Genomic DNA, 26,492 nt, shown 5'->3' with positions numbered 1-26,492 from the left:
CACAAACCCCCACAAAAACAAAACAAAATGAAACCAAAAATAAAATCAATAAAGCCAAAACCAGTTACCTGAAATAATTTTTTCTTTCTTGGAAAAGTTATTTCAATTTCTAGCATCCATAAGGTATCAAACACACCGCAAAAACATTATTCATATATAAACAACACACATATGCATATATTGCACTCACTAGAGCACCTTATGTTAAACAATACTGTTTCTAAGGACGTGGAATGAAACTTCAAACTATCATAGACATAAGGCCACTTATACTTCCTTCTACTACTGGAGTTATCATACAGTTAAGTTCATAGTATGATCAAATACTACTTCATTGACAACCTATCTGTCCTCATATATTCCTCACAAGAAATAGTTAAAAACAATTTTCTATCAAATACTTCTCTTTTAAGCCACTTAGGCATTACATTATCTGCCTATTCACTGTGCAAGGTAATACAGCCATATAAAGCAGAGACAACTAAGCACCTAACAGTGTTGTAGAAGTTATTACAATGATAAAAATTATTTGGCAGAAGGCATAACTTGATATTTGCAAAGATCTCTCCTTTTCAAAGGGGGAAGGTTATAATGGCAACAATTTCACTGGCACAGCAATTAAAATGATGAAGTTCATCAAGAAAAGCTTTGTGTATGCATTTCATTAATAGCAGTGTTTAACTTGGTGAAAGACAGCAAGCCATTGATCAGTGGTAGCACAACAGCCTCTTGCAATGAAGAAGAGTCAAGATGCTCCAGGAAACTGGAAAGTAGGAAGAAGTTGCAGTGTGAGTTAAAGTCAGGAGGCAATCTAAATTACTGAATACAGTGCTTCATGAAACACTTGGGTTTGATCCAGACAAACACTTTCTAGGTTGTCAGACAAACGTTTTAATGTCTGTTGAGTAAGACATTATATCAAATAACCAAATTAACCAGAAATAACAAAAATAGAACAAAAATGAAGATATAATTTGGTGGTGTTTTAAATCCTCTCCCCTAAAAATATACGTAACAAGGCACATTAGGAGAAATATGTTCAATTATTTTATTATTCAATTTGACTTAAACACCTGAAACCAGTTTTCTCATAATTTAAGACAATGGGGAGAAGTTTAAATTGCCTTTTACAGAAGTAATAATTTCATTGTCTGCTAAAGTGCAATGATTGTTATATGCCAAAAAGTATCAGCACAAAACAAAAGCCACAGACCAAAAAAAAACCAAAACCATGAAAAATACACTTTTTGAAGACATTAAAAAGGTATATATTCAGCCATTTTTTAAAGCAATTCAAAGACAAAAATAATACTGAAAAGATTTATAAACCTGTATGTCACCTTGTTCCCTGCAGAGACATAACTCTCTACATTTTCCAAAGATGACTTATATACTTTAAAAGAAAACAAATAATATTAACATCCTTAACACTTAAAAAACAAACAATCAAAAACAGTTCATGTGAAATGAAAAAAAGGCAGACAGGCTAATTAATTATTAACATTTTGAAGCACTAGGCAATATGACTGGATTGCAAGTTATATTTTAACCATATTCTTTCAGTTTTGCAGTTGGTCCCAGTGGCTTCAACAGCCCTGAAAGTCTTTTTGACATCTTAACAACATCACTTTTCAGCAATTTACTCTTTCTGCCAGCATTATAAAGTAATTGCTGAAAAGCATTCAGTTGAGGAAAGGTCTAAAAGACGCTTTATTCCTCACACAGAACTTTGTGTCCTTTAAATTTTGTGTTTCATAAATAATTAGTAATTAGACTTAAAATTTCTATTCACTCCAAAACATTTACATTTAAGACATTTCACATGCACAACACTACTGTCCCTTTTAGACTAGAAAAGCACAAACTCTACTGAAAACTAAGTATTTGAATGTTCCAGGTACCTTAATCTTTCCAAAGATACAAAGTGTTCAGAAACAAGGTAGTAAACACATTAGTGCTGCCCCACTTTAAAAAATTTTGGTGTACAGTAACTATTTTAAACTTAATACTTTTGTTCGGTAGAAAACCAGTAGGTCATATTTTTATCCCTTTCCATTTTCCTCATAGGTGTATTCTCTTAAAGTCTGTTATATTTGTGTGTTCTTTAAAGAATACATGTAGGGTTAAGAGTCCTACCAGTGCTTAAATAAATACAGGGAGCTTATTACTAGTAAGTAACCTTTCTCAGGCTTTCAGAAGGGCTGGTAACTATCTGTATGTTTAAGACAAAATAATTTCAAGGAAAGCATCAACTTAAAATTCGTTTGTGAATACACAACAGATTGTACTTAGTAACCCGCATACAGTCTCCTAAAACTACTGATTTCTAACAAGCTAAACCCATGAAGAAATTATGTGCTGAGCTTCAGAAAACTGCCATGAGCCCTTCTACACATAGTGCTAATTACATTGGTGCTAAAAGGGTTGCTAAAGCTGTCATTCTTAAGCCCCAAAAATTCATCTTTGAAAGAGACCTAACAGTTGTTCAGTTGTTATGAATGCTGAAGAAGTTCGTTTTAAGAAAACTGAATCTTGCTGTTTCTCTGCACATTGCTTCAATTTTACTTTTCTTTTTTTTACCTTTTTGCCAAAGAGATTCTGCTTAATACAAAAGTCAGTTGCTATTTTACCTGAATTCAAGTGTATGCTCACAGCATCCTTCTACAACTACAACTTCAAAGCTTACGCAGCCAACAGTTAAGAATTAAACTCCAAATTTGGCATGTACAGAAATTTTCAGGAGCATCCCTTTATTTTATTACAACACTGTTAAGAACAATGATCCCATCACTCAGCATTAACCTGACTAGCAGCTATTCAAGGTGCTTTATGTCAACTTCGCACACAAGGATTGCACCTTGCCTATGACTGAGGCACGTTAAGGCGCAGTGCAGAAGTACAACAGTTCAGACACTAGAGGACAGTCTGCTCATTTGACTGAACCTCCAGCTTTGTAGTGCATGTTCCACATAGCTTCCGTTCCCTCGCACTAGATTCAAGTTCGCAAGCTGGTGAATCCATTTTCAGGAAGCTTCTCCTCAGATTAAGAATTTCTTTAAACTAGTTGATTTTTTCCCCTTCTACGCAAGTCTCAAAGCGTTGCAAGAATTCTTGAAAATGATATAATTAACGTCAGTACTGTCTGTCCAACACCAAAGACAAGAGCTTCTAAGGGAGCCATATTCTTTCCTGCTACTCTGTAAATTCCAGCCACTGCAGCACCTAAGAATCACAAGAAAAAACAATGATCAAAACACAGTAAAATCCAAATATAACAAATTATTTACTATGTCTATGCATCAGCTAATTATGGAACATTCGCAAGCTCTGTATTACTCCATTGCATTATAGAATTATTAGCCTTGCTCGTATTTTTCTAGTTATACAAGTCCATCAGGAATGATTTTCCCAACTGAACCAGATTAACTTTTACAATATCAGTTTGATTTAAAAAAATTAAATCTTGTCATCTCCCTGTAGACATCTTCAAAAGTTTGCCTGGGTTTGTTTTTGGCTTTTTGTTGGCTTTGTTTTTTGGTTGGCTTTGTTTTGAGGGTGGTTTTTGTTGTTTTGGGGAGGTTTTTTTTTTTGTATGTGTTTTTTTGTCTGGGGTTTGGGTTTTTGGTTTTGTTTTTTTTTACATTTTTGCCTTCTGCTAATTTGAAATGTAAAAAATCCCCTAAAAACTGACTGAGTTCAAAGTGTAGTTTAATTGTGCTTGCATAGGCAGACAGGGAGAAGACAACAGTCAAACTGCTAGAGTCTACAAAATAACTGCAAACAATTACAAATTTCTTAGCTTCATTTAACATTTCAGTTGTATAACCTGGTCATAGTGTGCCAGTTTAGACTTAAAGTACCAAATTGTTAACAAGTATTTAGCAAATCATGCAAAATATGAAAAGTATCAAAGTATTGCATTGTTATCCATGAAAGTGTATGAGAGGATCTATGTGTATGTATCCATGAATATGATTGCTGAGCTTTCTCACCTATTTCTCACCAATATGAAATGGCCAGGATAAACCAGAAACAAAATACTGTACTGTAAACAAATTCAGGTGCTACTAACTCCCCTCTACTTTTGCATACTGAATGTATCACATGTATTTGAAGAACGGAAGTCACAGGTACAGCTGTGATATCTTGGAACAAATGCAATCTTTGTATCAACCAGTCAAAACAATAACATGCTAATAACAAATAATATTTTCTGCTCAAACAACTTCTGACACTTAAGGATACTAAAATGTTCACTCAGAAAAGAAATACAGGCTTGTATACAGCTGTGTCCACAGGTAAAAATGCTACTGAATCTAAACCTCAAAAGTTCATGTAAAATGAAGCTTTTATTTAATAGTTTCTGAACTAGTGTTTTCTATACAGTGTTTGCTTTTCTTGCCTACAGAACAAACATTAAGTTTATCATTTTTTTCAGAATGATTTTTTTTTTTTTTTGAAGACCAAACCCAAAATTTAATTATAGACTTTCAGTATATCTGGTCTCGGATGCTATCTAATCATAATTAAATGCTTCCAAAGATCACAGAGGCTTTTTCAGCCTCAAGCTGAAAAGCCACCACCATTCCTTTTAAATTATAGGCAAGAGTTAAAAAGTTGGAATTTCCTTGTTTTTGCAAAGTCACTAACAGAAATAGTCAGCTGAAGTGATCAAAAACCCGTTAGTGACATGGAAATACATGAAGTCTCAACAGATTTTCTGAAAGTACAATTTGTATCCGAGTCATCTGTTACTTAGAAAAAGTAACAACTCATATTTACAAATGTTTTAAGAAGAGTAGAATTCACTAGTTATTGTGGCATTAACAAACACTATCAGACTATTAAGTGAGCTTTGGATTTCATTTATTGATTTATGGTTGTGAATGGGTTGTGTGTTTTGTCGTGGGGTGTTGTGTTTTGGTTTTTTTTTTGTTTTGGGTTTGGTCTTGTTTTTAAAAACCCAAACCATATCCTATAAAGTCTATTTTGCCAGAAATATCTCACCAAAAGGGCAGCCTTATGGTATTTCACTCAGTTGCCTTGGATAAACCTTTCCATTTGTTCTGTGACTATCTGCTGTCAAAAATTGAAAGAGATCCTTCAGATTGAGCCTAGTCCTGATATTAAAATTACTTTGGTGATTGAATTCTGAAAGTGAATTGAAATTGGCTAATTTGGGATACCAGAATTTGATGCTATAAGTTAACCAACAATGGAAATTTTTGGCTTCTTGAGAAAATATTGAGATATTCTGGAAAATAACAATAATAAAAACATTAAGAAGTGGTAGCTTAATAATTATGTATTTATACTCCTCAATTAACTGTGTGCAATACAACCTGTAATGCATAACCCAGCACAATTGGTATAAAGCCAAAGTACAGTACAATAGGCCAATGAGGGAAATGAGAATTTGTCACAAAAAAGGAGTGTGCTTGCAGAAAGGACGAATTACAGACCATTCTGGATAAAATAAAGATAAAATACCTGCCTCAAACTGCCTGACATTTATCTGATCTTGGTTGGGTTTGGGGGGTTTGGTGTTTTGTTATGTTTTGGGGTTTTTTTGGTTGGCTTTTTTTTGCTTTGTTTTGGGGAGGGGAGGGAAGGTCGGCAGTACCCCCTACTACTCAGTAAATTCTTTATAACTTTTTTGATAACATTAAGTTACATAATTTTTCAAAGCCTATGTCCTGGGCTCAGCAGTAGCAGTCATTTTTCTCCTTTTCTTAGTAGCTGGTGCAGTGCTGTGTTTCTGACTTTCCACCTGGGAACAACACTGGTAACACCGATGTTTTTAGTTTTTGCCAAGTAATGTTTACTCTGACCAAGAACTTTCTGAGTCTTATGCTCTGCCAGGGGGGAGGGGAAGCTGGGATGAAGCAGAGACAGGACACCTGACCCAAGCTAGCCAAAGAGGTATTCCATACCACAGCACATCATGTCCAGTATATAAACTGGGGGCAGTTACCCAGAAGGGCTAGATCATTGCTCAGGTTGGGCTGGGTATTGGTCGGCAGGTGCTGAGGTGTTATATTCTCTTCCATTGTTATTTCCTTTATCATTATTATGATTGGTGGCAGCAGTAGCGGTTTGTGTTATACCTTAGTTACTGGACTGCTCTTATCTCAATCCATGGGAGTTACATTCTTTCGATTCCCACCCCCATCCCTCCAGCAGCAGGGGGATGAAGTGGAGGGGGAGAGTGAGCGAGCGGCTGCGTGGTTCTGGGTTGCTCCCTGGGCTTAAACCACACCAGCCTAGAAACCGAGGAGTTTGCTGCTCTGCTATATGCTCGTGAGAAGATCCCAAAAGGCCAGACAGTTTGAAAGCTCTACCTGAGCAACATTAAACTTGCACTACTTAATCATCTACACACTACATTCATTCACATACACAAATGATGCAGATGACTGGAAATACAAAATGCAAATTGAAGCCAGCTTGCTATTTTAGTTTCTTAAACACTGGTTCAGGCATAACTAAACAACTAGATATTTCAACCTGCATCCCAGTTTGCAACACAACAGCCATTAAAAATCCTCTCTTTAATATTTTATCACCATAATTTGTCTCCAGAAGCTCCCCACAGAATTTTTTTCAGTATGAAGTAATTCGGTGCTGTCTAGAAATAAAAATACCTGAAAGTAAAAGTATTTGGCTCACCACGTTGCAAATGCTCTATACAAAATCTTTGGGAATATAATGAGTCTATAGTCTAAGCTAAGAAATTCAGGTGAATTTACACATAAACAGTACTACTTACTTATTTAATGTTTTGACCTTCAAAACAGGACACTAAACATACAACTGTGTTGCTCCTCTTTTTATGCACAGATAAAAGACATAAAGTACTTTAATTTTAATAACACTGAACATAGACCTTTCCCACCACAGGCTTTCTTGGTCTTCCAGAAATCTTTGTTTGGATGTAACAGCATCACATTTCCTGTTTTCAGTTCTTAAGAAATGCTCATGTATGGCAGACCTTGTAACTGGGCCACTGCCATTTTAATCATAGCACAAAAATTGACATAACATGTAATGTAAGGCACTGAACTGGTTCCACCTCACCTTAGGGGAAAAAAAAAAAGTAGAGTTGTACTGAACCATACTATGTTATGATGGACATTCTTCTAGGCTGACAAATATACAGCAATTAAAACAGCCTTTTGAGGAAAGTCTTAATGAAACTTTCAATGAAATTTGCATTTTTATTTAATCTTGAAAACCAACAGGCAAGAAGAAGGACTTTCAGTAGCAATAAGAAATAATCTGTCACAAATCACTTGTGTATATGAGTAAACTGAATTAATACCACTGCTCTGGTCACCTGGGCAGTACACAAAAATGGGAATGAAAGGCAGAACTATACAGACTATACAGACTATATGAGGATTCCTAGATTTACAGCTCCTTACTCTCAGAAGTCTTTCATCTTGTCAACCACACTGAAGATATTTGGGCTGAAACTACCTCTCAGATTACCACAGGCCCTGTTCAACCCATTTATTTTAATGTTGAGAACTCCTTATCAGCCTTCTTTCAGACAATAACTACTTATTTTCTTCCCCACAAACAGAAAACTCACCATGCTCCTATTTGCTTGGGAAAGCTACTGTAGTCTGTAAGTTAGATAAGCTGAATATGATAAAGCCAAACTGTCCTACTGATCCTATGGCATTTATTTCAGTATTGATATGGATAATGAGATTCCTTATGAAAGATGGGGATAACAGCATCTGATATCAATAACTCTAGATGAAAACAGCTAAGCAGCATTTCCTCAAAACAATATCACTTGTGGTCCGCATTTGATCAGGTGTAACATTTCTGCCTTTCACTATATAAAACACTTATACCAGTTATTAAACATTGCAGAAAGCACAAGTTTTAACTGCAGCTCTGTGAACTTTACTGTAGGCTGCTTTAACAGAAAAATGGTTAGCAACTTATCTGTGGATACAATAGCAAGAAATTAAAAAAAAATATTTAAAATGTATCTTACGTGGTAGGCATTTGCCTAACACCATAAGAAACTCTGCAACAGATGGCCCTTGTTAAAGAACATTTTACCTTGAACACAGCACAGCTGGGGGGTATGAGTTGGAGGGGTCTAATGGCCTTCCTCTCTCTTTCCTCCCTACCCCAAATAAAGTAGAAAGTAACATTACGTCTAACCCAAGCCTGGAAAGTCCTTTCAAATTCATGAGCCAAGTGTAACTTCCCCAAGCAAATGGATTTTCTTAGCTGTAAATCACTACCTACATTGCACCTTTATTTCTTTTAAAACAGCTACATCCTATCCAGGTGCAATTTAAAAATCTCCAGCAGGCCCAATGAAACAAGCAGGAATTCAGCCTGGCAGCCAATGGAATCAGGACCTCATTTCCTAAAGAAACTCTTAGCTTTAAGGGTACTAAGAGATGATCTTGATCAGAAATCTCTGACAAAAAAAAAATAAAAATAAGTAAATAAATCTGCAACAGGTATGGTAGGACACGACCATTCTTCCTGGTCTCAAACAGATATTACGTGCTGAGCATACACCTCCTGAATAGCTTGGTACCAAATGTGCAAAATCAAAGAGCAGGATGATTTTCTGCACTCCCCTGACAATTTACAGTAGTTACCTTTACACAACAGAAGAGCAATTCAGCTGTCATTATCATTAGGATAGCTATATGCCTAAGGAAAAATCCTTAACAAACAATTAAATTACTAAAAATAAAATAAATAAAAAGTGGATTTGGGGGTTGGGGGTGTTTTTTGTTTGTTTGGTTTTTTTTTTTTGGAAGGGAGGTTGGGTTTTGTTGGGGTTTTTTTGTTTGTTTGTTTTTTTGGGGGCTTCCCCACACCATTTAGAAATTAGATATAAAACAAGAAAGGAACATAAAACAAGAGGCAGACTTACTGGTTATCATTGCTCCTGTTACAGAGCCCAGAAATCCAATGCTGACCACAATGACAGAGATCAGTCTCCCCTGCCTATGCCTCTGCAGCATCACAAACATTAATACTCCCACAGCACCATGGACAAAGAGAGAGGAGAAGAGAGCCCAGAGGAAGACCCAGTACCACATCTCTGAAAGAAAGCAGTCAAAAAGGGTTAATAGTTCATAGACAAGAAGTTTACAAGTAAGAAACTTTTAAACATTGTATACATCAACAACAAGAGAAAAGCAATACTATTTCCATCTTAAAAGGAATCAATGGGATAATATCAGCATATGCTCAAGACACCTTCCCCTTTTAGCAGTCTATCATAAAGCAGTAACTACTATGACCAAAAAATTATAAAAAAGGATTCTGGCACCATTTTAATCCAAATAATTAAAAGAAGTCCATCATTCTTTTAATTGTTAATTGCAATTTCTCACTAGGTATTGTAAGTATGCCTGCAGAATGAAATATTCTCTAGAACAAAGACTGAATGAGGAAGAAAGGGAAGAATTATTTGGGTTGGTTGGTTTGTTTTTGTGGGCACTGTTTGTTTTAACAAGAGGCAGTGTCAGGTAACATGAAATGAGAAAACCGAGATTAAAGACTTTGGTTTATCCACCCAGGAACCATAATAAGAGTGTTCCATCAAATTAGCTTCAAAGGCACAAATAAAAACACTACAATTTTAACAAGAAATTTTAATGCATCTAACTCCTTGCTTCTAATTGCTTACCAGAGAACTTCATAGGGGCAAGTAGTGACTACTATTTAAATTACTAAGCAAGGACAAGAGATCATGAGAATGTGTGGAGTACAAACATTTCTCTGAAGACTGTCAGACATGAACATTACCTTCAAAGAAAAGAGCGGGAACCATCAATGAAGCTACGTAAGAATTAAAGAATCTTTCTCACTTGGTGGCAATTTTCTAAGACTCATTATAACTCAGAAGGGTGGGGAAATGCAACAAAAGAAGGGTTCGGGTTTTGCCAACTTAGCTACAGTAGGTATAGATCACCACAAAATTCACAAACTGGGGTACATTTTCCTGACTGACATAAGCCCAGAAAACTGTCATCAATTCAGATTTTTTTTTCTGCAGTTCCCCCTTAAATATATATATATACACACATACACACAGCTTCCTTATAACAGCAGGATAGTTATAGATTATGCCTGATAATTATTGCAGCTTGATTTACATCAGTCATTTGACTGTCACATGACTCAACTGGATAATTTAAAAAATACTTAGCAGCTCAAAGAAAACGTACCATGAAAGGATGCTGAGAAAGAATGGTTGCTACACAGTAACTGAAGTCCTTTTAGTCCAGTATCAATATTGTATGTATATACATAGTACAGAGTTTTAAGATTTTTCATTTAGCAGTAGCTAACCCTTCCCCTTTCACACAGGCACAAAAGGCAGAACTATGTCATAGAACTTAAAAGTCCTCTAAATTATGGTAATCAAAAGGCTCTCTCAAGAGAGCAGCAAGAAGTATGGTAAAACTACATTCAATTAATACTTCAGCTGTATGATTATCGCAGCCTACATTCAGTAGCCAGTTATTCCGAAGCAAACGGCCAATACATAGACATGCTATGGGAAGGAGAAGCAATGCTCTTGATATTGTCTCTCGGCAAAAATGTCTGAGGGACAGTCCCAGGACACTGCACTTTTAGTCAGTTTCTCCTAAAAAGCCATTGCAGCTTTAAAGTTTCTAACAGAGCCAAGAAAGTCTGTTGGAATCTGATTCTGTCAGACACCATCATTCCCTGTAATTTCCACAGGCTTTACTAGGCACTGCATCAGCTTTTAGGAAATCATCCTTTGTGTTCACTGTCAATCCTCATCAGGTGGAAAAGACAACTGATTTCCAGTCTTAGGAAGACTTCTTAGGAAGACTGTAATTTTAGAAGAAGAGGAAAGATTATGGGAAGGCTAATTATTCCTGGGTAACTAAGAAACCAAAAATACTTACAAACCCTTGCACAACAAAATAGCTTCATTGAGAGTAACTATCTTTTGTCTTATTTACATTCCAAATAAAGCTCAAGGAACATTATCATCACCTCTCACTTTATATTTAGGGCAGGAGACATGGGAATGAAACAGCCCCAAATGTCCTGTTGGATAAAGAAATAAAAACATGAGGGTTTTGGTATGCGCTTTCTTCTCCTACTTCTTAAAAGGAACACACACTGAATGCATTGAAAAGGAAATTAGGGAACATCCAGAAATATTCCTTGCTCCACACAAACGCAGCTGTAGCATTTAAATAAATCAGCAATAAACCACCACTTCAGAGAGGCTTAAATTTCCAAGTCAACAGCATTGTAACATCAGTGATGCAAGAAATACAGGTAGTGTTACACATACCTGCAATAACCCAGTACCTTCTTATTACAAATAGCCTACAGTTTTGCCAAACTGACTGTAGATGCTAAAAATTGTAGGTGTTCACTTCAGAAGAGTTGGAGTTAAATAGGGTGGATGGAGGAAACACCATGTCCAGGGATATAAGAGGGAGGAAGAGAAGAAACTTTGCTTATTTGGGAAAGAGACAGAAGAGTTAGGGATACAAGCCTATGACACGCCTATCTGCAGAAGGCAGCCAGCGGGGTGGGAGACACAGCAAGCAGTGGAGTTAGCTGTCTTTATCCTGTAAAAGAGCAAATTAGAATCACTTCCAATTTGGGTTGGAAGGGACCTGAAAGACTGTCACCCCTACCATGGGCAGGGACACCTTCCACTAGACTAGGTTGCCCAAAGCCCCATGTTTCATTTGAAAGGTGCTTTTTATTTGACAACTTCATCAAGATCATATGCTTTAGATTATCTGTTCTCTACCAATTTACATACCTAAATTTGTTAAAAGAATGTGGCTGAAAAGCTTTCCTTTACAAAGTTACTAGACAAGGTATGAGCAGAGAGACTAGAAGGGGTTTTTCTGTCCTTCCCCTCCCCTCACACACATTCTTGCTAAAGAATCTATTCATCTACTGCAATAATAACTGGATTTTTTTTTTAAAGGAAAGGAAAAGTCTTCCTGGAAACAAAGCACAAATCTGCCACTCGATCTCATTATGGGAATTATTTTAGCATCTCCCCTTAGTACCAAGATGCCTCTAATTTCCTAGAGATTCATTCCTGATTTTTTAATTTTGAATGGTTATTAGCAATGAATAGACAACTTATACTGTTGCATCCTGATACAAAAAAAAGAAAAAGCAATAATTACGCTACTCAAATATTCTGGGATGATAGCTTACCTAATCATCATGAGAGTAGCATTTCAAGATCTGGTATTACAGAAATTGAGAACTTGATCACACAAAGCTTCTTAACCCTTGATTTAGATCATATCTTTCTCTTACAACACTGGTTTTTCTAGTGAAAGACTCAATGGAACACAGCAACAAATCTTCCACAAACATACACAACATACAAGATCAGAGCCGTTTATAATCATAATTTATCAACCTTTCATCAGTCATCTTTTAATGTTAAAGTAGTGTTAAAAACCTGAAGGATCTGTAATTCAAAGACTCCTATCAATTGACTATTTCACATAAATGTTTCATGTTCTTCAGCTGCACATTACACATTTAGAAAGAGACTATATTCGCAATTCTTCTGAACCCAAGTATTTTATTTTCCTCAGTAGGTATCATACAATCACAGAATGGTTTGGGTTGGAAGTGACCTGAAAAAGCATCTAGTTCCAATCTCCCTGCCATGGCAGGGACACCTTCCACTAGACAGGATTACTCAAAACCCTACCCAACCTGGCCTCGAACACTGCCAGGGATGGGGCAGGCACAGCTTCTCTGGGAAACCTATTCCAGTGTTTCATCACCCTCACAGGGAAGAACTTCCTAATAACTAATCTGTATCTCCCCTGTTTCAGCCTAAAGCCATTCCCCCTTGTCCTATTGTTACATGCCCTTGTAAAAAGGCCCTCTCCACATTTCTTGTAGGCCCCCTTTAAGTACTGGAAGGCTAAGGTTTCTCCAGAGCTTTCTCTTCTCCGGGCTGAGCCACCCCAGTTCTCTCAGTCTGTGTTCGTAGGAGATATGCTCCAGCCCTCTGTCCACCTGGGTGATCCTCCTCTCAACTCCACCAGGTCCATGTCCTTCTTACGCTGGGGACCCTATCGCTGGACACAGTACTTCAGGCAGGGTCTCACCAGAGCAGAGGGAGAATTGCCTCCCATGACCTGTTGGCCACTTTGTTAGGCCACACCACCTCATCTCATCAAAGCCTGATTAGTCCTAGAAGCTGAAATATGACAAATTGCTTTTGAGCACCTTCCCTAGGATGACTTCCTTCCTTTACTTTCTTATCCTCCTTTATTTATTTTTTTTTTATGCCTAGTAGTTCAACACACTTGTTTATTTACTTCTGCTCATTAATTGGGCCAGTGATGAAGACAACCGAATAAGCTGTTTAACATGGATAAACAAGGTAGGGAGGACAGCCAATCTTTTAAGCGATCTAGATGCAGCCTCAAGCTCTGTAAACCTAGAGGACAACATAGTCATTCTTACCCTGACAGGTTGAGTGCAAAGAACTTTATGCACAGGTATTTGAGTGGAAGAGTTTGAGAACCTGTGAAGTTCAGTACTGTCGAACCCCAGAACCATGATGAGAATGACTTTCAGAAAAGTGTGCTAGAGTCAGACTGAAAGAAGCAAAGAATGGGTTGGGAATAACACTGACAGATGCCACTGAGAAAAACAAAGAAAGAGAATGTAGATGCCTGAACACAAATGGTCAAGACTTCTGTTGCTGAAAAATAACCAAGTAGTTGAAAGATTCACAATAGCTGTAAGGAGGAGGAAGTGAGACTGAAGTGTCTTAAGAACATGCTGGTTCAACTATTTATGTTCTATATACTGACTGATACTTTCAGAGGTATAAACTTATTTATATGATCATTGCTACCTTGATTAAAAAACCACACTATCAAATTTCAGTCCTTGTGTAGCTATACTCATTAGCTGGCTCTTTTGGGGATACGAGCAGCACATATGGAGTATTTTGCTAGTACGGTAATAATGATTTAGCTTCACCTGGTAGAAAGCTCCAAATACCAACCTAGCCTCAGTTTATTTAGTCATGCCCTCATATAGCTACCTTAAAGACACATGAAAAGAATAACATTTTTCAAAACCCTCCCAACTTTCTTTGCTTGATCCCAAAAGTCTCAGAGCTTACTGTCAGTGTAAACAAATTACTTTAAATAGCTAAACCACAACTTATTTTTATTAAGCCCCCACAGCTCTCCAAGAAATACAGAGAACTAGGAAACTGAGTATTTACTAGCTTACAAGCACAGTGACATCCAATCTATCACACAGATGCCATAGCTTCTCTAAGCAGGACAATAGAGATCCATTTTTCAGGTTTCCTTAAAATTCTTAGCACTTAATCACTAAACCTTAAATCTTTTCAGTTTATGTTCCTTGCCATTGGCTTGACTTGGGTGGGGACTTTTTTCTATCAGAAAAGCTGCACAGCTCAAATAACTTGTAATTCATGCCCTATTACTCCAGTTTTAGAGTACTTCTTTGTTAATTTCAGTATTTACACCTATAAAATACATCATACATACATTATGCTTATGTACTGTAGTGTACTGGGCTTGCACAGCAAGGCTTGCGGGTGGGGGAGTGGGTGTGGTGTGTGCAGAGCTCTGAGACCCTTCCCCTGTGTCCAGCAGAGTCAATGCCAGCTGGCTCCAAGGGAGACCTGCCCCTGACCAAAGCCAAGCCCAGTGGTAGTACCTCTGGGATAACATACTTAAGAGGGAGAAAAGTTTTTGCACATGCACAATTGCAGCCAGAGAAAGGAGTAAGAATACATGAGAGAAATGGCTTTGCAGACACCAGGGTAAGTGAAGGAGGACAAGAGGAAGTACTCCAGCTGCCAGAGCAGATTCCCCTGCAATGCATGGTAGACCATGGTAAGGCAGGCTGTGCCCCTGCAAGCCCATGGAGGTCCATGGTGGAACAGATCCACCTGCAGCCCATGGAGGACCTCACACTGGAGCAGGGGGATGGCTGAAGATGGCTGTTACCCTGTGGGAAGCCTGCACTGAAGCAGGCTCTTCACAGGACCTGTGGCCCCATGGAGAGAAGAGCCCATGCTGGAACAGGTTTACTGGCAGGATGGGTGATACCACAGGGGACCCACACTGGAGCAGCTTGTTCTTGAAGGACTGCACCTCATAAAAGGGACCCAGATTGGAGCAGTTCACAAAGACCTGCAGCCCATGGGATAGATTCACATTGGAGAAATCTGTGAAGAACTATCTCCTGTAGTAGGGACCCCATGCTGGAGCAGAAGAGTGTGAGGAGTTCCCCCACTGAGGAGAAAGCGGCAGCAAAGACAACATGCGATGAAATGACCACAACCCCCATTCCCTATCCCCCTGCACTGCTGCAGGGGGTGGAGAAGGAAGTGAAGAAATCAGGAGTAAAGTTAAGCCTGGGAAGAAGGGATGGCTGTGTGTTGCAACATTTGCATTTATTTTCTCATTATCCTACTCTGATTTGATTGGCAACAAATTACACTAATTTTTTCCAAGTGGAGTCTGTTTTGCCCATGATGGTAATTGGTGAGCAATCTCTCCCTGTCTTTATCTCAACCCATGGGCCTCTTGTTATATTTTCTCTCCTGTCCTGCTGAGGAGGGAGAGTGATGGCAGCTTTGGTAGGCACCTGTTGTCCAGCCAGCATCAACCCACTACATAGGTATACACACATTATGTATATATTAATGTAGGCACACACAACCTTAAAGACCAGAAAAAAAAATCTTTAAAACATGCTACAGTTTAGAATAGCATTCTTATCACGTCCATCTTATCAACACTTTAAGTTGCACTCCATCAACACTTTCACTTTGGGCAAATAAAAATGCAAAGTCAACACACAAAGTATATAAATGCTAATATTTTTAAACATTATCTATATAAATGGATGCACTGTCCTATTGCCACTCAGCTTCAGTAAACATGGAGTATATCCTTAGTACTTAATCTTCAGCACCTTTCTTTTCCTTTAGCTTGTTCTGACAAATGAATAATGATTGCCTTTCACAAATCAAGACTGATTACTCCAGAAGACAGTATCTCTCTTGAGATTCTAATCTACGTGGCTAATAGTGGTAGGCTGGGTATAGTTAAGTGGAGCAATAAATATCAATGCTGTGAATACAGAGATATAAATTTAAGTCAGTAAGGCAACACGTTGAAATTTGAACTAAGAATCTGTACAATGTTGTATTCCTGTAGCCTTAGAAACTCAAAGCACTCAGATGGAAGTGACAGTATATTACACCTGCAGATGTAACTCGGCTTTTTACATACTACAGTATTTTCTTCATCACTGGGACCTTTCCTTAATTATTGTGCTAACTGGTATTTTCCAAGTTAACAGGCCTACACAGTCAAGTTGCTGTTCAGAGATACTAACATGCTTGCTGCACTTGAATGGAAGAGAAGCATTTGCTAAAGAGCCATTAAATTATAAGTTACAGACTAATCCTCTCAAGTTACAGGACAGGGGACCAAGACATAATCTGGACAACTGGTGACGAATACAGGATGGAGTTTAAAAAAAAGAAAATCCAAACAAAAACCACAACAGGTAAGGTGCATCTTCTGTGCAAAACCCATAATCTCTTACAAATGCACTTCCAACAAATTCAAGACTAATTATTGTCCAGCACTTGAAAACTATAGACCTTTTTATTTTGAAATATATAAAAACAGTTTGTGGTCTTGAGCTCGTCACCTTAGGACTCTGGGGTGGAGGTAGGAGGAGAAAGATGTCTCTGCCTTTAGAAGTTATACACTACAACACAAGGTTGTTGGTTTTATTTTGTTGTTCCTGGAGGTTTTATTTGTTTGGGTTTTGATGATGGTGGTGTTGGTTTATTTTTTCTCCATGAACTCCTTTGCACAGTAGTGGCACAGAGTAAACAACACTGTCTTCCCACCCCCTCAGTGGCTAATATAAAACTTGCTCAGACCAGAAGCTTACAGCTTTGGAACATACAATTGCTAGACATAAACAAAATATCTACATCATTTATAAGAAGAGTAGAAATATTACCAAGTTCTTTATTAAATTATATATATTTATATATATTAAGGCTACTTCCTTAAATAATATCTATTTATATAATGGGCACTCAAATTAGGATTATTTTTATTTGTTTCAGAGTCAGTGATTATCTGACTTGCTCTAGTAAACCCTGATCTACTTCCAGCTCTAAAGCACAACCGACTCATGTGAAAGGGCCGTTCCTGGGATTTGCTGGAAAAGGTAAAATAGGACAAGGTAAAAGCCACCTCACACAGTTACTAGAGCCTTACCTGCACCTCTCAAGTGAAGGCAGGAAGATATGAGCAAAGTACCTCATGCTAGTGGCCTAGGTTCAGCTACAAAAAAACAGCGCTTGCAGCTTTAACTGTCACAGGGTGTGATGTGTATGAGGGAGGAATTAAACTGCTTGTGGATATTTTGTCCTCTGAGAGACTGGATTTCTTTTCTATGTTGAACCTGAACCAGCTACTTGGTATGAAAATAATGGTCAACATCCCCTTGAAAAACACCACCAAAATTAAACTATTGATGTTTGAAGCAATTCCTGGTCTAGGTTGGAGTTCCTATTGGGTTCCCATTGAAAGTCTTGGGAAATAAGCATTTTTTAATGATTCTGCATATTTGTAAAATTTTATCAGTAACATAATCAACATTAGTTATCTAAATTTTCACTTGTGTAGCTTAAAAGCTATATCTAGACCACAACTTGAAGTCCAAAACCAAAGACAAAGCATTCTTAAATATTCATGGAACGCTATATATTTATTAATGCCTTTTCCCAGTACTGAGATTCAAAAGGGAATGAATCGAGTAGTCAAAAAAGTCAAACTCATTCACACAACTATTTTCTTAGCATGGAAAACCAGAATTTCCATTTCTGAACAGTTTACTTTGGTAAGTATTTTAGAAAGAGTTTATATAAGTTTAACAACAGCCATTTGTTAATATAAATTATTGTATTAAAAATCTCATAAGACAGAATCAGTAACAGCTATTAACTGTCGACAGTCCATAAGAACATTCAGCAGAACAGTTTATGGCTGTAAGGACAACCTGCATTTAAGCACCAATTCAGAAACTGTAGTATAACTACAACTGACACTCTCCAGAAATACTGCAATGTGTAATTATTTTTCATGTTCTTTAAACAAGAAAAAGATATTCTACATCAAAAATACTTTGTGCAACCCCTCATTATATTGCAAAAGCACCGAGAAAAAAAACTGCCTTGCTTGCTTAACAGCACTGAATTTCATAAATGCCTACGTTGCATAATGCTCTAATAAAAGAATTTTTATAGAGGATGTCTGGCACAAAGAAAAGTTAAATCCATTGTGAACTTCTTCCTTTAAGAGTACAAGATGTATTTTTATGAGAATTATGCAAAAATACCCAGAAAATGAGTTGCATCAGTGTGCCACCACTCCAAAACCTGGAGGCAGACATCTTAAAAAGTTCATAGATTAGATAAAGAATAAATCTGTGTAACATCTTTATTAAATTAAAAAGTATCCTGAAATTTAAAAGAACAAGAAAGATAAAGCCTAAGATGGTCGCTTTACTACAGCTTGAACTTCAGCTCCACCTCTATTTTCATCATACTTCTTCTACCTTGAATAGATTGAAAGAATAATCAATCATTGCTATAGAGGGAGAAAAAAAGATGGCATGATACTCTTTCGTAAATATTAGAATAGGTTCACAAATATTTCAATCATATCCCCTTACTCAACATTTTCCACTAATCTGTCACCATCTAATATACCCCTATACCAGATAGAAGGAATACACTCAGTAACATCTCTGCTATTGACACCAAATCCCTGCTTATTCAGAGCTGGAAGCTTATGCTTTTCTTCACCTCTAGACAGAAGAGTGAAGATACACCTCTCCACTTTATGCCCTGGGTCTCACAGTGGTCCACATCCATTTTTAAGCAGGAGGTTGAACAGGGAAAGTTCTTGCTAAAGCTCTCCTTTTCCTAAGAGAGGATGAAGATCTGACCCTTTTGGTGGGTAGAATTTCTTCAGAACAGCTCAGTCTTTCAGAATCTCTGTTGTTTAAGACTGTCCCCATTTGTCAGGGGACATCTGCCACCTCATTAACTCTCACAGGTCCCATTGTACAGGGCTATACTCGGGGTGGGAGGCGGAAGTCCCCAGTTCTCACATTCATTTCTCTGTGGGTGGGGGCTCTTTTTATCGCTTTCTGTCAAACGCCAATAAGCATAAATCCACCAAAAAAAACAAACAGCCAGACAAGCAAAACCACTCCCCCAAATATACTCCAGCTTTCCATACACATTTATACATTCACACGTGCTTTCTACAACTCTTTACTCACACAGAGGTACCCATCAACTCACTCATATGCACATACCCTATGCCATTAGCTTTTTGATATATACACACACACAAAAGTGAGTGAGCACACTGACATCCTTAACCCTTTACTCCAGCAGGCAGACCAGGCACCGGGCACACACACCATCCTCCCACACATTAACGCACAGCTCTCTCTCGTCTCCCTGGACATACCAGCGCCAAACCCATCCCGTCCAAGAAAACACACACCATGTACATGCTCACAAATAGGCATGTATGCACACACACGTATCCACGCACACAACCACCGCCCAACCCTTCTCCTAACACACGGAGACCACGGCCAACCCCACACACTGGTCCCACGCCCTCCATTGTATGCCACGGGGCTCGCCCTCCCCTCCGCTCCCCAGCCCCTCGCCCCACCCTGCACCCCCGCACCCCGTTACCGGTGAGGTGGCGGAGGACGGTGCCATGAGCCCATAGACTCAGCACTTGCTGCACAGACAGATTGATCATGGAGTTGTCCCCCGCTTCCACCTTCATCGTGGCGGGTGGTCCAGCGGCCTCTCCTCCGCCGCTCCTCAGCCCGGGGAGACGGGTGGCCTGACGACACGGATGCCGGACACCTCTCGCCACCGGACCGCGGGGCGGGAGAGCTGCGGCGGCGAGCAAGAGAGCAGGGAAGCGGCGAAGAAGACTCCGTACAGCGGGGGAGACATCGAGGACGTAGAGGGGAGATGGCGGCTTGTGGGGGAAGCCGAGAGATCGGTCCGGCCGCCAGGGCTTCCACAGTGTTCAGGGTCCGGGCAGGGCGGCCCCGAGGTGCGAGCCGATAGCGGGGACGTGCGACGAGGCCCGAGCGGACCCCATCGCCGCTTCCTTCTCCATCAGTAGCGGCCGCCTCCCTAGCGGCATCGCCCCAGACACCGGCATCACCTGCGGAGGGGAGGGGCAGGACGGCCGCGGCTCCCAGCACCAGACGCCAGCTGCGGCCGTAGAGGAGGCAGTGGGAGGGGAGACGCGGGCGGCCCCGCGCAGGCGCAGCGAGAGGACTCGGCGGCGGGCGTGGGCGCCGCGGCTCCCGGGAGTGCGTATAAGGGGCAGGGTCCCGGTGACCGTTAAGTAGCGCACGAGCTGCGCGCTTCACCCTGATTGGCTCTCGCCATAGGGCCGGGCTCGGGCCGGCCTCGCCATTGGCTGGTGGTGGGACACGCTCACCTGCCGGTAGGGCCCGCCCCGCACCAGGGTGCCGGGATCGGCTTCGGCTTTTCCACGCAACGTTAAGAAGCGGTGCTCCGCGGAGCGCGGGCGTTAGTACCTCCGGGACGGCGGGGCCTGAGGCTCCACGGCTCAGGAGGCGACGAGCTGAGGGAAACGAAACAGGACGGGACGGGGAAGTTAAGCACGCTTAGGTGTATTGTTATGCCCTGGGAAAGCCGGAGCTGCCTGAGCTCGGACGGCAGCCGGTGTGCAGCAGAGGGGCTGTCATCCTGAGGGATCGTCCCGGCAACACCGCACAGCGTTCCTGTCCGTTACTTTGAACCCGAGAGCTCTGCAGGCAGCGCAGCCCTAGAGTGAAGCCCTCAAAAGCTAGAAAACATGAGAAATCCCATGGAGTCTTAATTCTGTAACCGTTCTTTAGGTAGTTGCTTTGCTATGCATAGTAATAATAATTAAAAAAAAAACAGTCTTCAAGCTGGACGCTGCCTCTTTTAAAGCACAGGGTGCACAGTGCTCACTGATTTAAAAGCCAGCAGTCTCCCCCTCCTATTCTTAAATATGTATCCCTAGGCCATATTTAGTGCATGCATTTCCTCACTGTCCTGTCTTCAGCAGTGCTTGCTATAGTACTTCACAAGCATCAATTTATGTCAACATTCTTTGATGTAAGGAGTTAGAAAGGTAAAGTAATCCACATTGTAATTTGTAATTTACAGATGAAGAGCCAATGACAGATAAATCAGCTAGTATTCTGCTTGCTGCCAATGACCTGATTTTTTCCACAGGCTGTAGCGGAATGTTTGGCTCAGAGGACCACTCCCAAGGCCTTTCGTTTGCAGCTGAAAACACTTGGCATTTCTGCAAACAGGTATCGAGCCAGGCAATGAGAAACTCAGAGTGAATTATTCCCCAGAGGGCTCTGGGTTGGACTAATTAAGCACCGGATCACTGTGATGGAGAAAGAATGCAGTTGCCAGGCCAGGTCCTTGTTCTGGGATCAAGGAAAGGTTTTCCCCCTTCTTTCCCTATACCCCCACTCTCACCACCTCACAGTTGTGTAATTCAGGCCTCAGAGAAAATGGTCCCCTTCGTTACACAGTAGCAATTCATTTTTAGGGCAGAACTATCCCATACTTTGAGCAGGGCTCAGTGACAAAATAGCATATATTTATGTTTGAACGTGAAACATACAATTAAGTATTTAGAAACAGTTAATCTGGTTTATTCTTTTTAACTTCTGCCTGTTGAACTCTGAGAAAGCAGTTTTCAACATGCTTAAAAAAATAAATCCTCAACCCTAAATCCATTTGTATTGTACACCAATACCCCAAGAGCAAGTATACTCCATAGGACACTGTGGTGTAATTTGAGACACTCCCCCCAAAAAAGGAAAACTATAATTTTGTGAACATTTTTGCTTATAAACCCTATTGCAACCTACTGACAGATGTCAGCAAGGCCCTTTGGTAGGCCAGGGGCACATACAGAAACTGGGATATATCTGCATGTAACACTGCACTGGTGCCCTGTGACTCTTCAACTTGCACAATGACGATTTTTTGTATTCCATACAAGGAAGGAAGGATGCACTGGGAATTCTGGTTCTGAATTGCTGGTGTTCAGAGCTTGCTAAAACACCTTCCACAAAGCTTTTGTTTTACAACAGGAATACAGAGAACTCATTCATGTAGAGGCTCAGTGAGTATTGCCCTGAGGAGTATTGTTGCAGCCTGCAGACTGTTTCAATAGTTGCTGGAGAGCATTCTTTGAGCTTGCGCAGATGCTCTCTCCACAGAGACTTTGGAAACCTGTTGGGCCACCCCCCCAGGGAGGGCTGACCGTTCTGCAGTCACCACAGAGGCCACCTCTGTAGATTCTGTGAGAACAATCTGGCTTCCTTCCCAAGACAGATCCACCAGAAACACAGACCAGCTTCCACTGAAACACCACCTCATACCCTAAAAACGGTTGTCAAACCTCAGGAGTGCAACATCTGAATTAACTGAACATGCTCTGATCAAACACCATTGACATACTTGGAGAAGCTCTGTAGACAGTGCAGAAGTGAGAAAGGGGCAGAGACTTATTTTACAAGGTGCCGTAACTTGTCTCATTTATTCAACTTAGTCCATCATCCAGTGGGTAGGCTGGATACAAATGTGAAATGCACTTTATGTCATGTGAAACAAGACCGGATCATTAAGATAAATATTGTTTAAGTATTGACTTCAAGGCAAAAAATAGGTAGTACACGGCAATGATATTTCCCAGCAGCTCAATACTGGGAGGGCCATGCTGGCGAAAGAGTGCTTTGAATGAAGCAGCAGAAAGAAGCAAAATTCACTCTTGGGAACTGTAACTTCATACGAGCAGGGACATGTTATCCTCAGCAAAACCTCTCACACAGCAGGTGTTGCCACAGAAGTCCTGAGAGCATTAGCTCCCTGTGGGGATTATTATGAGCTCTGTAGGCAGCAACAAACAGAGCAACGGTGATGACGTCAAGGGGTTCCCAGCAGGGCTGATGCAGCTTGGCTTCGGTTGCTGCTGAAGCTGTGACCCTTGGCAAGAATAATCTAGAACACCTGGGCAAAGCAAAGCAATGGTGGTGACTGCTGGGAAGATCTTGAGGAAGAGAAATCACAAGGGGCAGCACTGTCCTGGTAGGTAAAGCAGAAAAGAAAAGAAAAAAAAAAACAACAAAGAACATGATCTTAGTATTTCATGAGATAAGGTAGCTCCTTAAAGTATTAAAGGTTAAAAAAAGAGAAGCAGCCCTTTAGAAGGGTCTGATGAGACCATTTCATACCCCTGTGGTATCCTGTGATGGGTGGAGGATGAGCACAAAAGAGGATGTGGGGACCCAGAAGGGAAGGTGGCTGCAAGCAAGAGCACTCAGAAGGTTTGCTGGCAGCATGGCGGAATGAGGGTTGCCATGCTGTGGGGCATGACTAGCACCCATCAACACTCTGCAGTAGTAGGAATTTGTAGGAGTAGGATCATAGAATTAAAGAATGGTTTGGGTTGGAAGGGACCTTAAAAGGTGATCTAGTCCAATCCCTCTGCAATGATCAGGGACATCTTCAGCCAGACCAGGTTGCCCAGAATCACATCCAGCCTGGCCTTGGACATCTCCAGGGATGGTGCATCCATCACCTCTCTGGGCAACTTGTGCCAGTATTTTACCACCATCATTGTAAAATTTTTTCTTCACATTCAGCCTGAATCTCTCCTTCTTCAGTTTAAAACCATCACCCCTCATCCTATTGCAACAGGCCCTGCTAAAATGTCCCTCCTCATCTTTCTTATAGGCCCCTTTTAAGAACTGAAAGTTAAGGTCTCCCTGGAGCTTTCTCTTCTCCAGGCTGAACAACCCCAACTCTCCCAGCCTTTCCTCATAGGAGAGGTGCTTCAGCCCTTTGATAATTTTTGTGGCCCTTCTCTGGACCCTCCCCAACAAGTCTGTCTTTCCTTTACTGAGGACTCCAGAACTGGATGCAATACTCAGTTCAGTTCTCACCAGAGCAGAGTAGAGGAGCAGAATCACCTCCCGTGACCTGCTGGCTATGCTCCTTTGGATACAGCCCAAGATACCATTGGCTTTCTGGGCTGCAAGTGCACACTGAGCCGGCTCATGTCCACTCTTTCATTCACCAGTAGTTCCAAGTCCTTCCCCTCAGGGGTACTCTCAATCCCTGCATCTCCCAGCCTGTATTGATACTGGGGGTTACCCTATCCCAGGTGCAGGACCTTGAACTTGGCCTTGTTGAATCTCGTGAGGTTCACATGGGCCCACTTCTTGAGCTTGCCCAGGTCCCTCTGGACAGTGAATTAAGACAAGGCCTGTAACTGCAGGAAAAATGTGAGGGGAGTAGGGTGGAACAAGCCCATAACTAAACCTCTGCCACTTCTTCTATAAAGATAGACCTGATGTTTCCAGCCATCACTGCTCCACAGCTGCCTCCGCTCACTGTTGGAGGCACAGGGGCCAAGGCAAACACCGACTGTCTGACAGCCAGCCCCTAACACTCAGTGATCATTAAAGCCTTAAAGACTCCAGACCTCCTCCACAAGTACAAACACACCAATGAAAAACTCCATGGGGAAGGCCTTAATACTTACACATGGACTAATCTTTATTCCAGACAATCTTAGTTTCCTTCCAGCATAACTCCCGTTCCCCCTTCCCCTTGCAGTAGCTGGGAGATTTGGAAGCTTTCCCAAGCTGCATGAATGCAAAGCACTGCAGGAGTTAGCTGTAAACCCTGACTTCAGGTGAAGGAAATTATTTTTACAGGTGGAAAAGCAGGGTCAGCTTAGTTTCCCTGCCCTGTGAAAGACTAGAATATGTCTACATAAGCTGCTATTAACTTCTGGTATTGCTTTCAGAAGCTGAAGAAATAATGATAAATTTGATTGGAGAGCCCTTGACTAAATCATTTTTCCACTAGGAAAGGTAATACCGTTCAAAATGAGCCAATTTCTGAAGTCATGCCTTCTTAGGGAAACAAACAACACTGAGAATCCTGTATTGTCATGTTTTGAAACAAATAGTAGATATTTGCATACGAAATCAGCTTTTTATCATAGTAAAAAGTCAAAATCTAAACACAATGTTTTGGTCCCCTGGAACAAACATTTCCACTTGAATTTTTCTAACCAGTGCTGCAGCTAAAGATCTATTAGACGTCTGGTTTTACTGATTGGATAACTCCAGCACTGTTCAGATGTCCAGACATTTCCCCCACACACTATTCAAATGTTTGGTGGGGTTTTTTTTTGCCTAAGATTCGAATCACTGACAAGACATTACCAAGTGTAGATAGTCAATGAATACTTCAGATGTTAGCAGAAACAGATTTCTGCACACTCGCCCCCCTTCTGGACCACCATTTTACGCACAGCAGTTACTACTCAATCAGAAATGCTGGCAGCCACAGCCAGCTGTGGTTTGGGAACTGGGTCAATCTGAGATCCTTGGCCTTGTAATTTCAGCTCTTAAAAAGCTGAAATGTGATCTCAGCCTCTAGCCTTGATGATGGATGAAGACGCCTGAACAGCAATGTCCGAAAGGAAGGAAGTAAGGTGATATCACAGGCTAAACATCGCAACTCTGCTCAGCTTGAAAGCAGCCTCACAGGCTGATCTAAGCCAGGAAAAAACATTTCGAGCCGGCTTCCAGGGCTGCAAAGAGAAGTAGAGACGCACAAGAGACCTCTCCCTTGCACCAGCAGATGGAGCGCTGTGGTACCGAACGTGTCGCACAGACGTCTGGGCCCTGCAAACTGTGCTTCTGCAGCGACGGGCAGCATCTCCCACATACTGCCAATGGCTTTATTTGCAGTGTTATTGCAACATAGTACCTGTGGACACTTGGAATCTGCAGTTGGAATCTCGGATTTTTTTTAATTAAAGTTTTTAAAGAAAAAGTCTGCTTAGTTGTACCGGAATATCCCTCTCTTTCTCTCTATATATATTTTGGGTATAGATATCCCAAAATATTCCCAGTGAAAGACACTGACTTTTAGCCAGTCACTTACATGTATTAAGGAGTCTTAAAGATTGGACCCATCACCAAATACAGATAAAAGTCTCCCTGACTACTCTAAAGGGACTTGAAGTGATGCTGTAAATAAACTCATCTAAATTGGGATCTAAGTTTGGGGGGGGGGGGGGTTGGCGTTTAAGACTGCACTGCTTAAAAGACAAAGCCACATACTTGTTTTAAACAATATCAGTACTCAAAAATAAGGCCTTCTCTCACCCTCTTCACACACGCACGAGTGTGCAGTCATACACATGCAGCAGTTTTAAGTCAGGACTACTGTTAATATCAACTATGCTACTACTTAAGGATGTTATCACTCTAAACACATC

The 26,492-nt window shown here is 40.6% G+C and overlaps 1 protein-coding gene across 3 annotated transcripts; it reads right to left on the bottom strand.

The window, feature by feature from the left end:
* Window positions 1-1,024: 1,024 nt before the first annotated feature.
* Window positions 1,025-20,473, bottom strand: TMEM170B (transmembrane protein 170B). 3 transcript variants are annotated; one of them, XM_062617915.1, is made up of 4 exons: window positions 19,841-20,473; window positions 8,918-9,088; window positions 5,008-5,079; window positions 3,087-3,222 (listed from the first exon to the last, which is right to left on the bottom strand). In XM_062617915.1, exons 1-3 carry the CDS (start codon window positions 19,935-19,937, stop codon window positions 5,021-5,023), a joined length of 327 nt encoding a protein of 108 aa, XP_062473899.1. In that variant the 5' UTR covers window positions 19,938-20,473; the 3' UTR covers window positions 3,087-3,222; window positions 5,008-5,020. The 3 variants fall into 3 exon arrangements, with proteins under 3 accessions (XP_062473898.1, XP_062473899.1, XP_062473900.1); XM_062617914.1 differs by lacking the exon at window positions 5,008-5,079 and having other exon boundaries at window positions 1,025-3,222; XM_062617916.1 differs by lacking the exons at window positions 3,087-3,222; window positions 5,008-5,079 and adding an exon at window positions 6,206-7,077.
* Window positions 20,474-26,492: the final 6,019 nt, after the last annotated feature.

Source organism: Pezoporus occidentalis, unplaced genomic scaffold (genome assembly GCF_034315485.1).
Source record: "Pezoporus occidentalis ecotype Australia unplaced genomic scaffold, CSIRO_AGI_Poc_V1 ctg2, whole genome shotgun sequence".
Lineage (NCBI taxonomy): Eukaryota > Metazoa > Chordata > Aves > Psittaciformes > Psittacidae > Pezoporus > Pezoporus occidentalis.
This window is presented reverse-complemented; position numbering and strand designations above follow the sequence as displayed.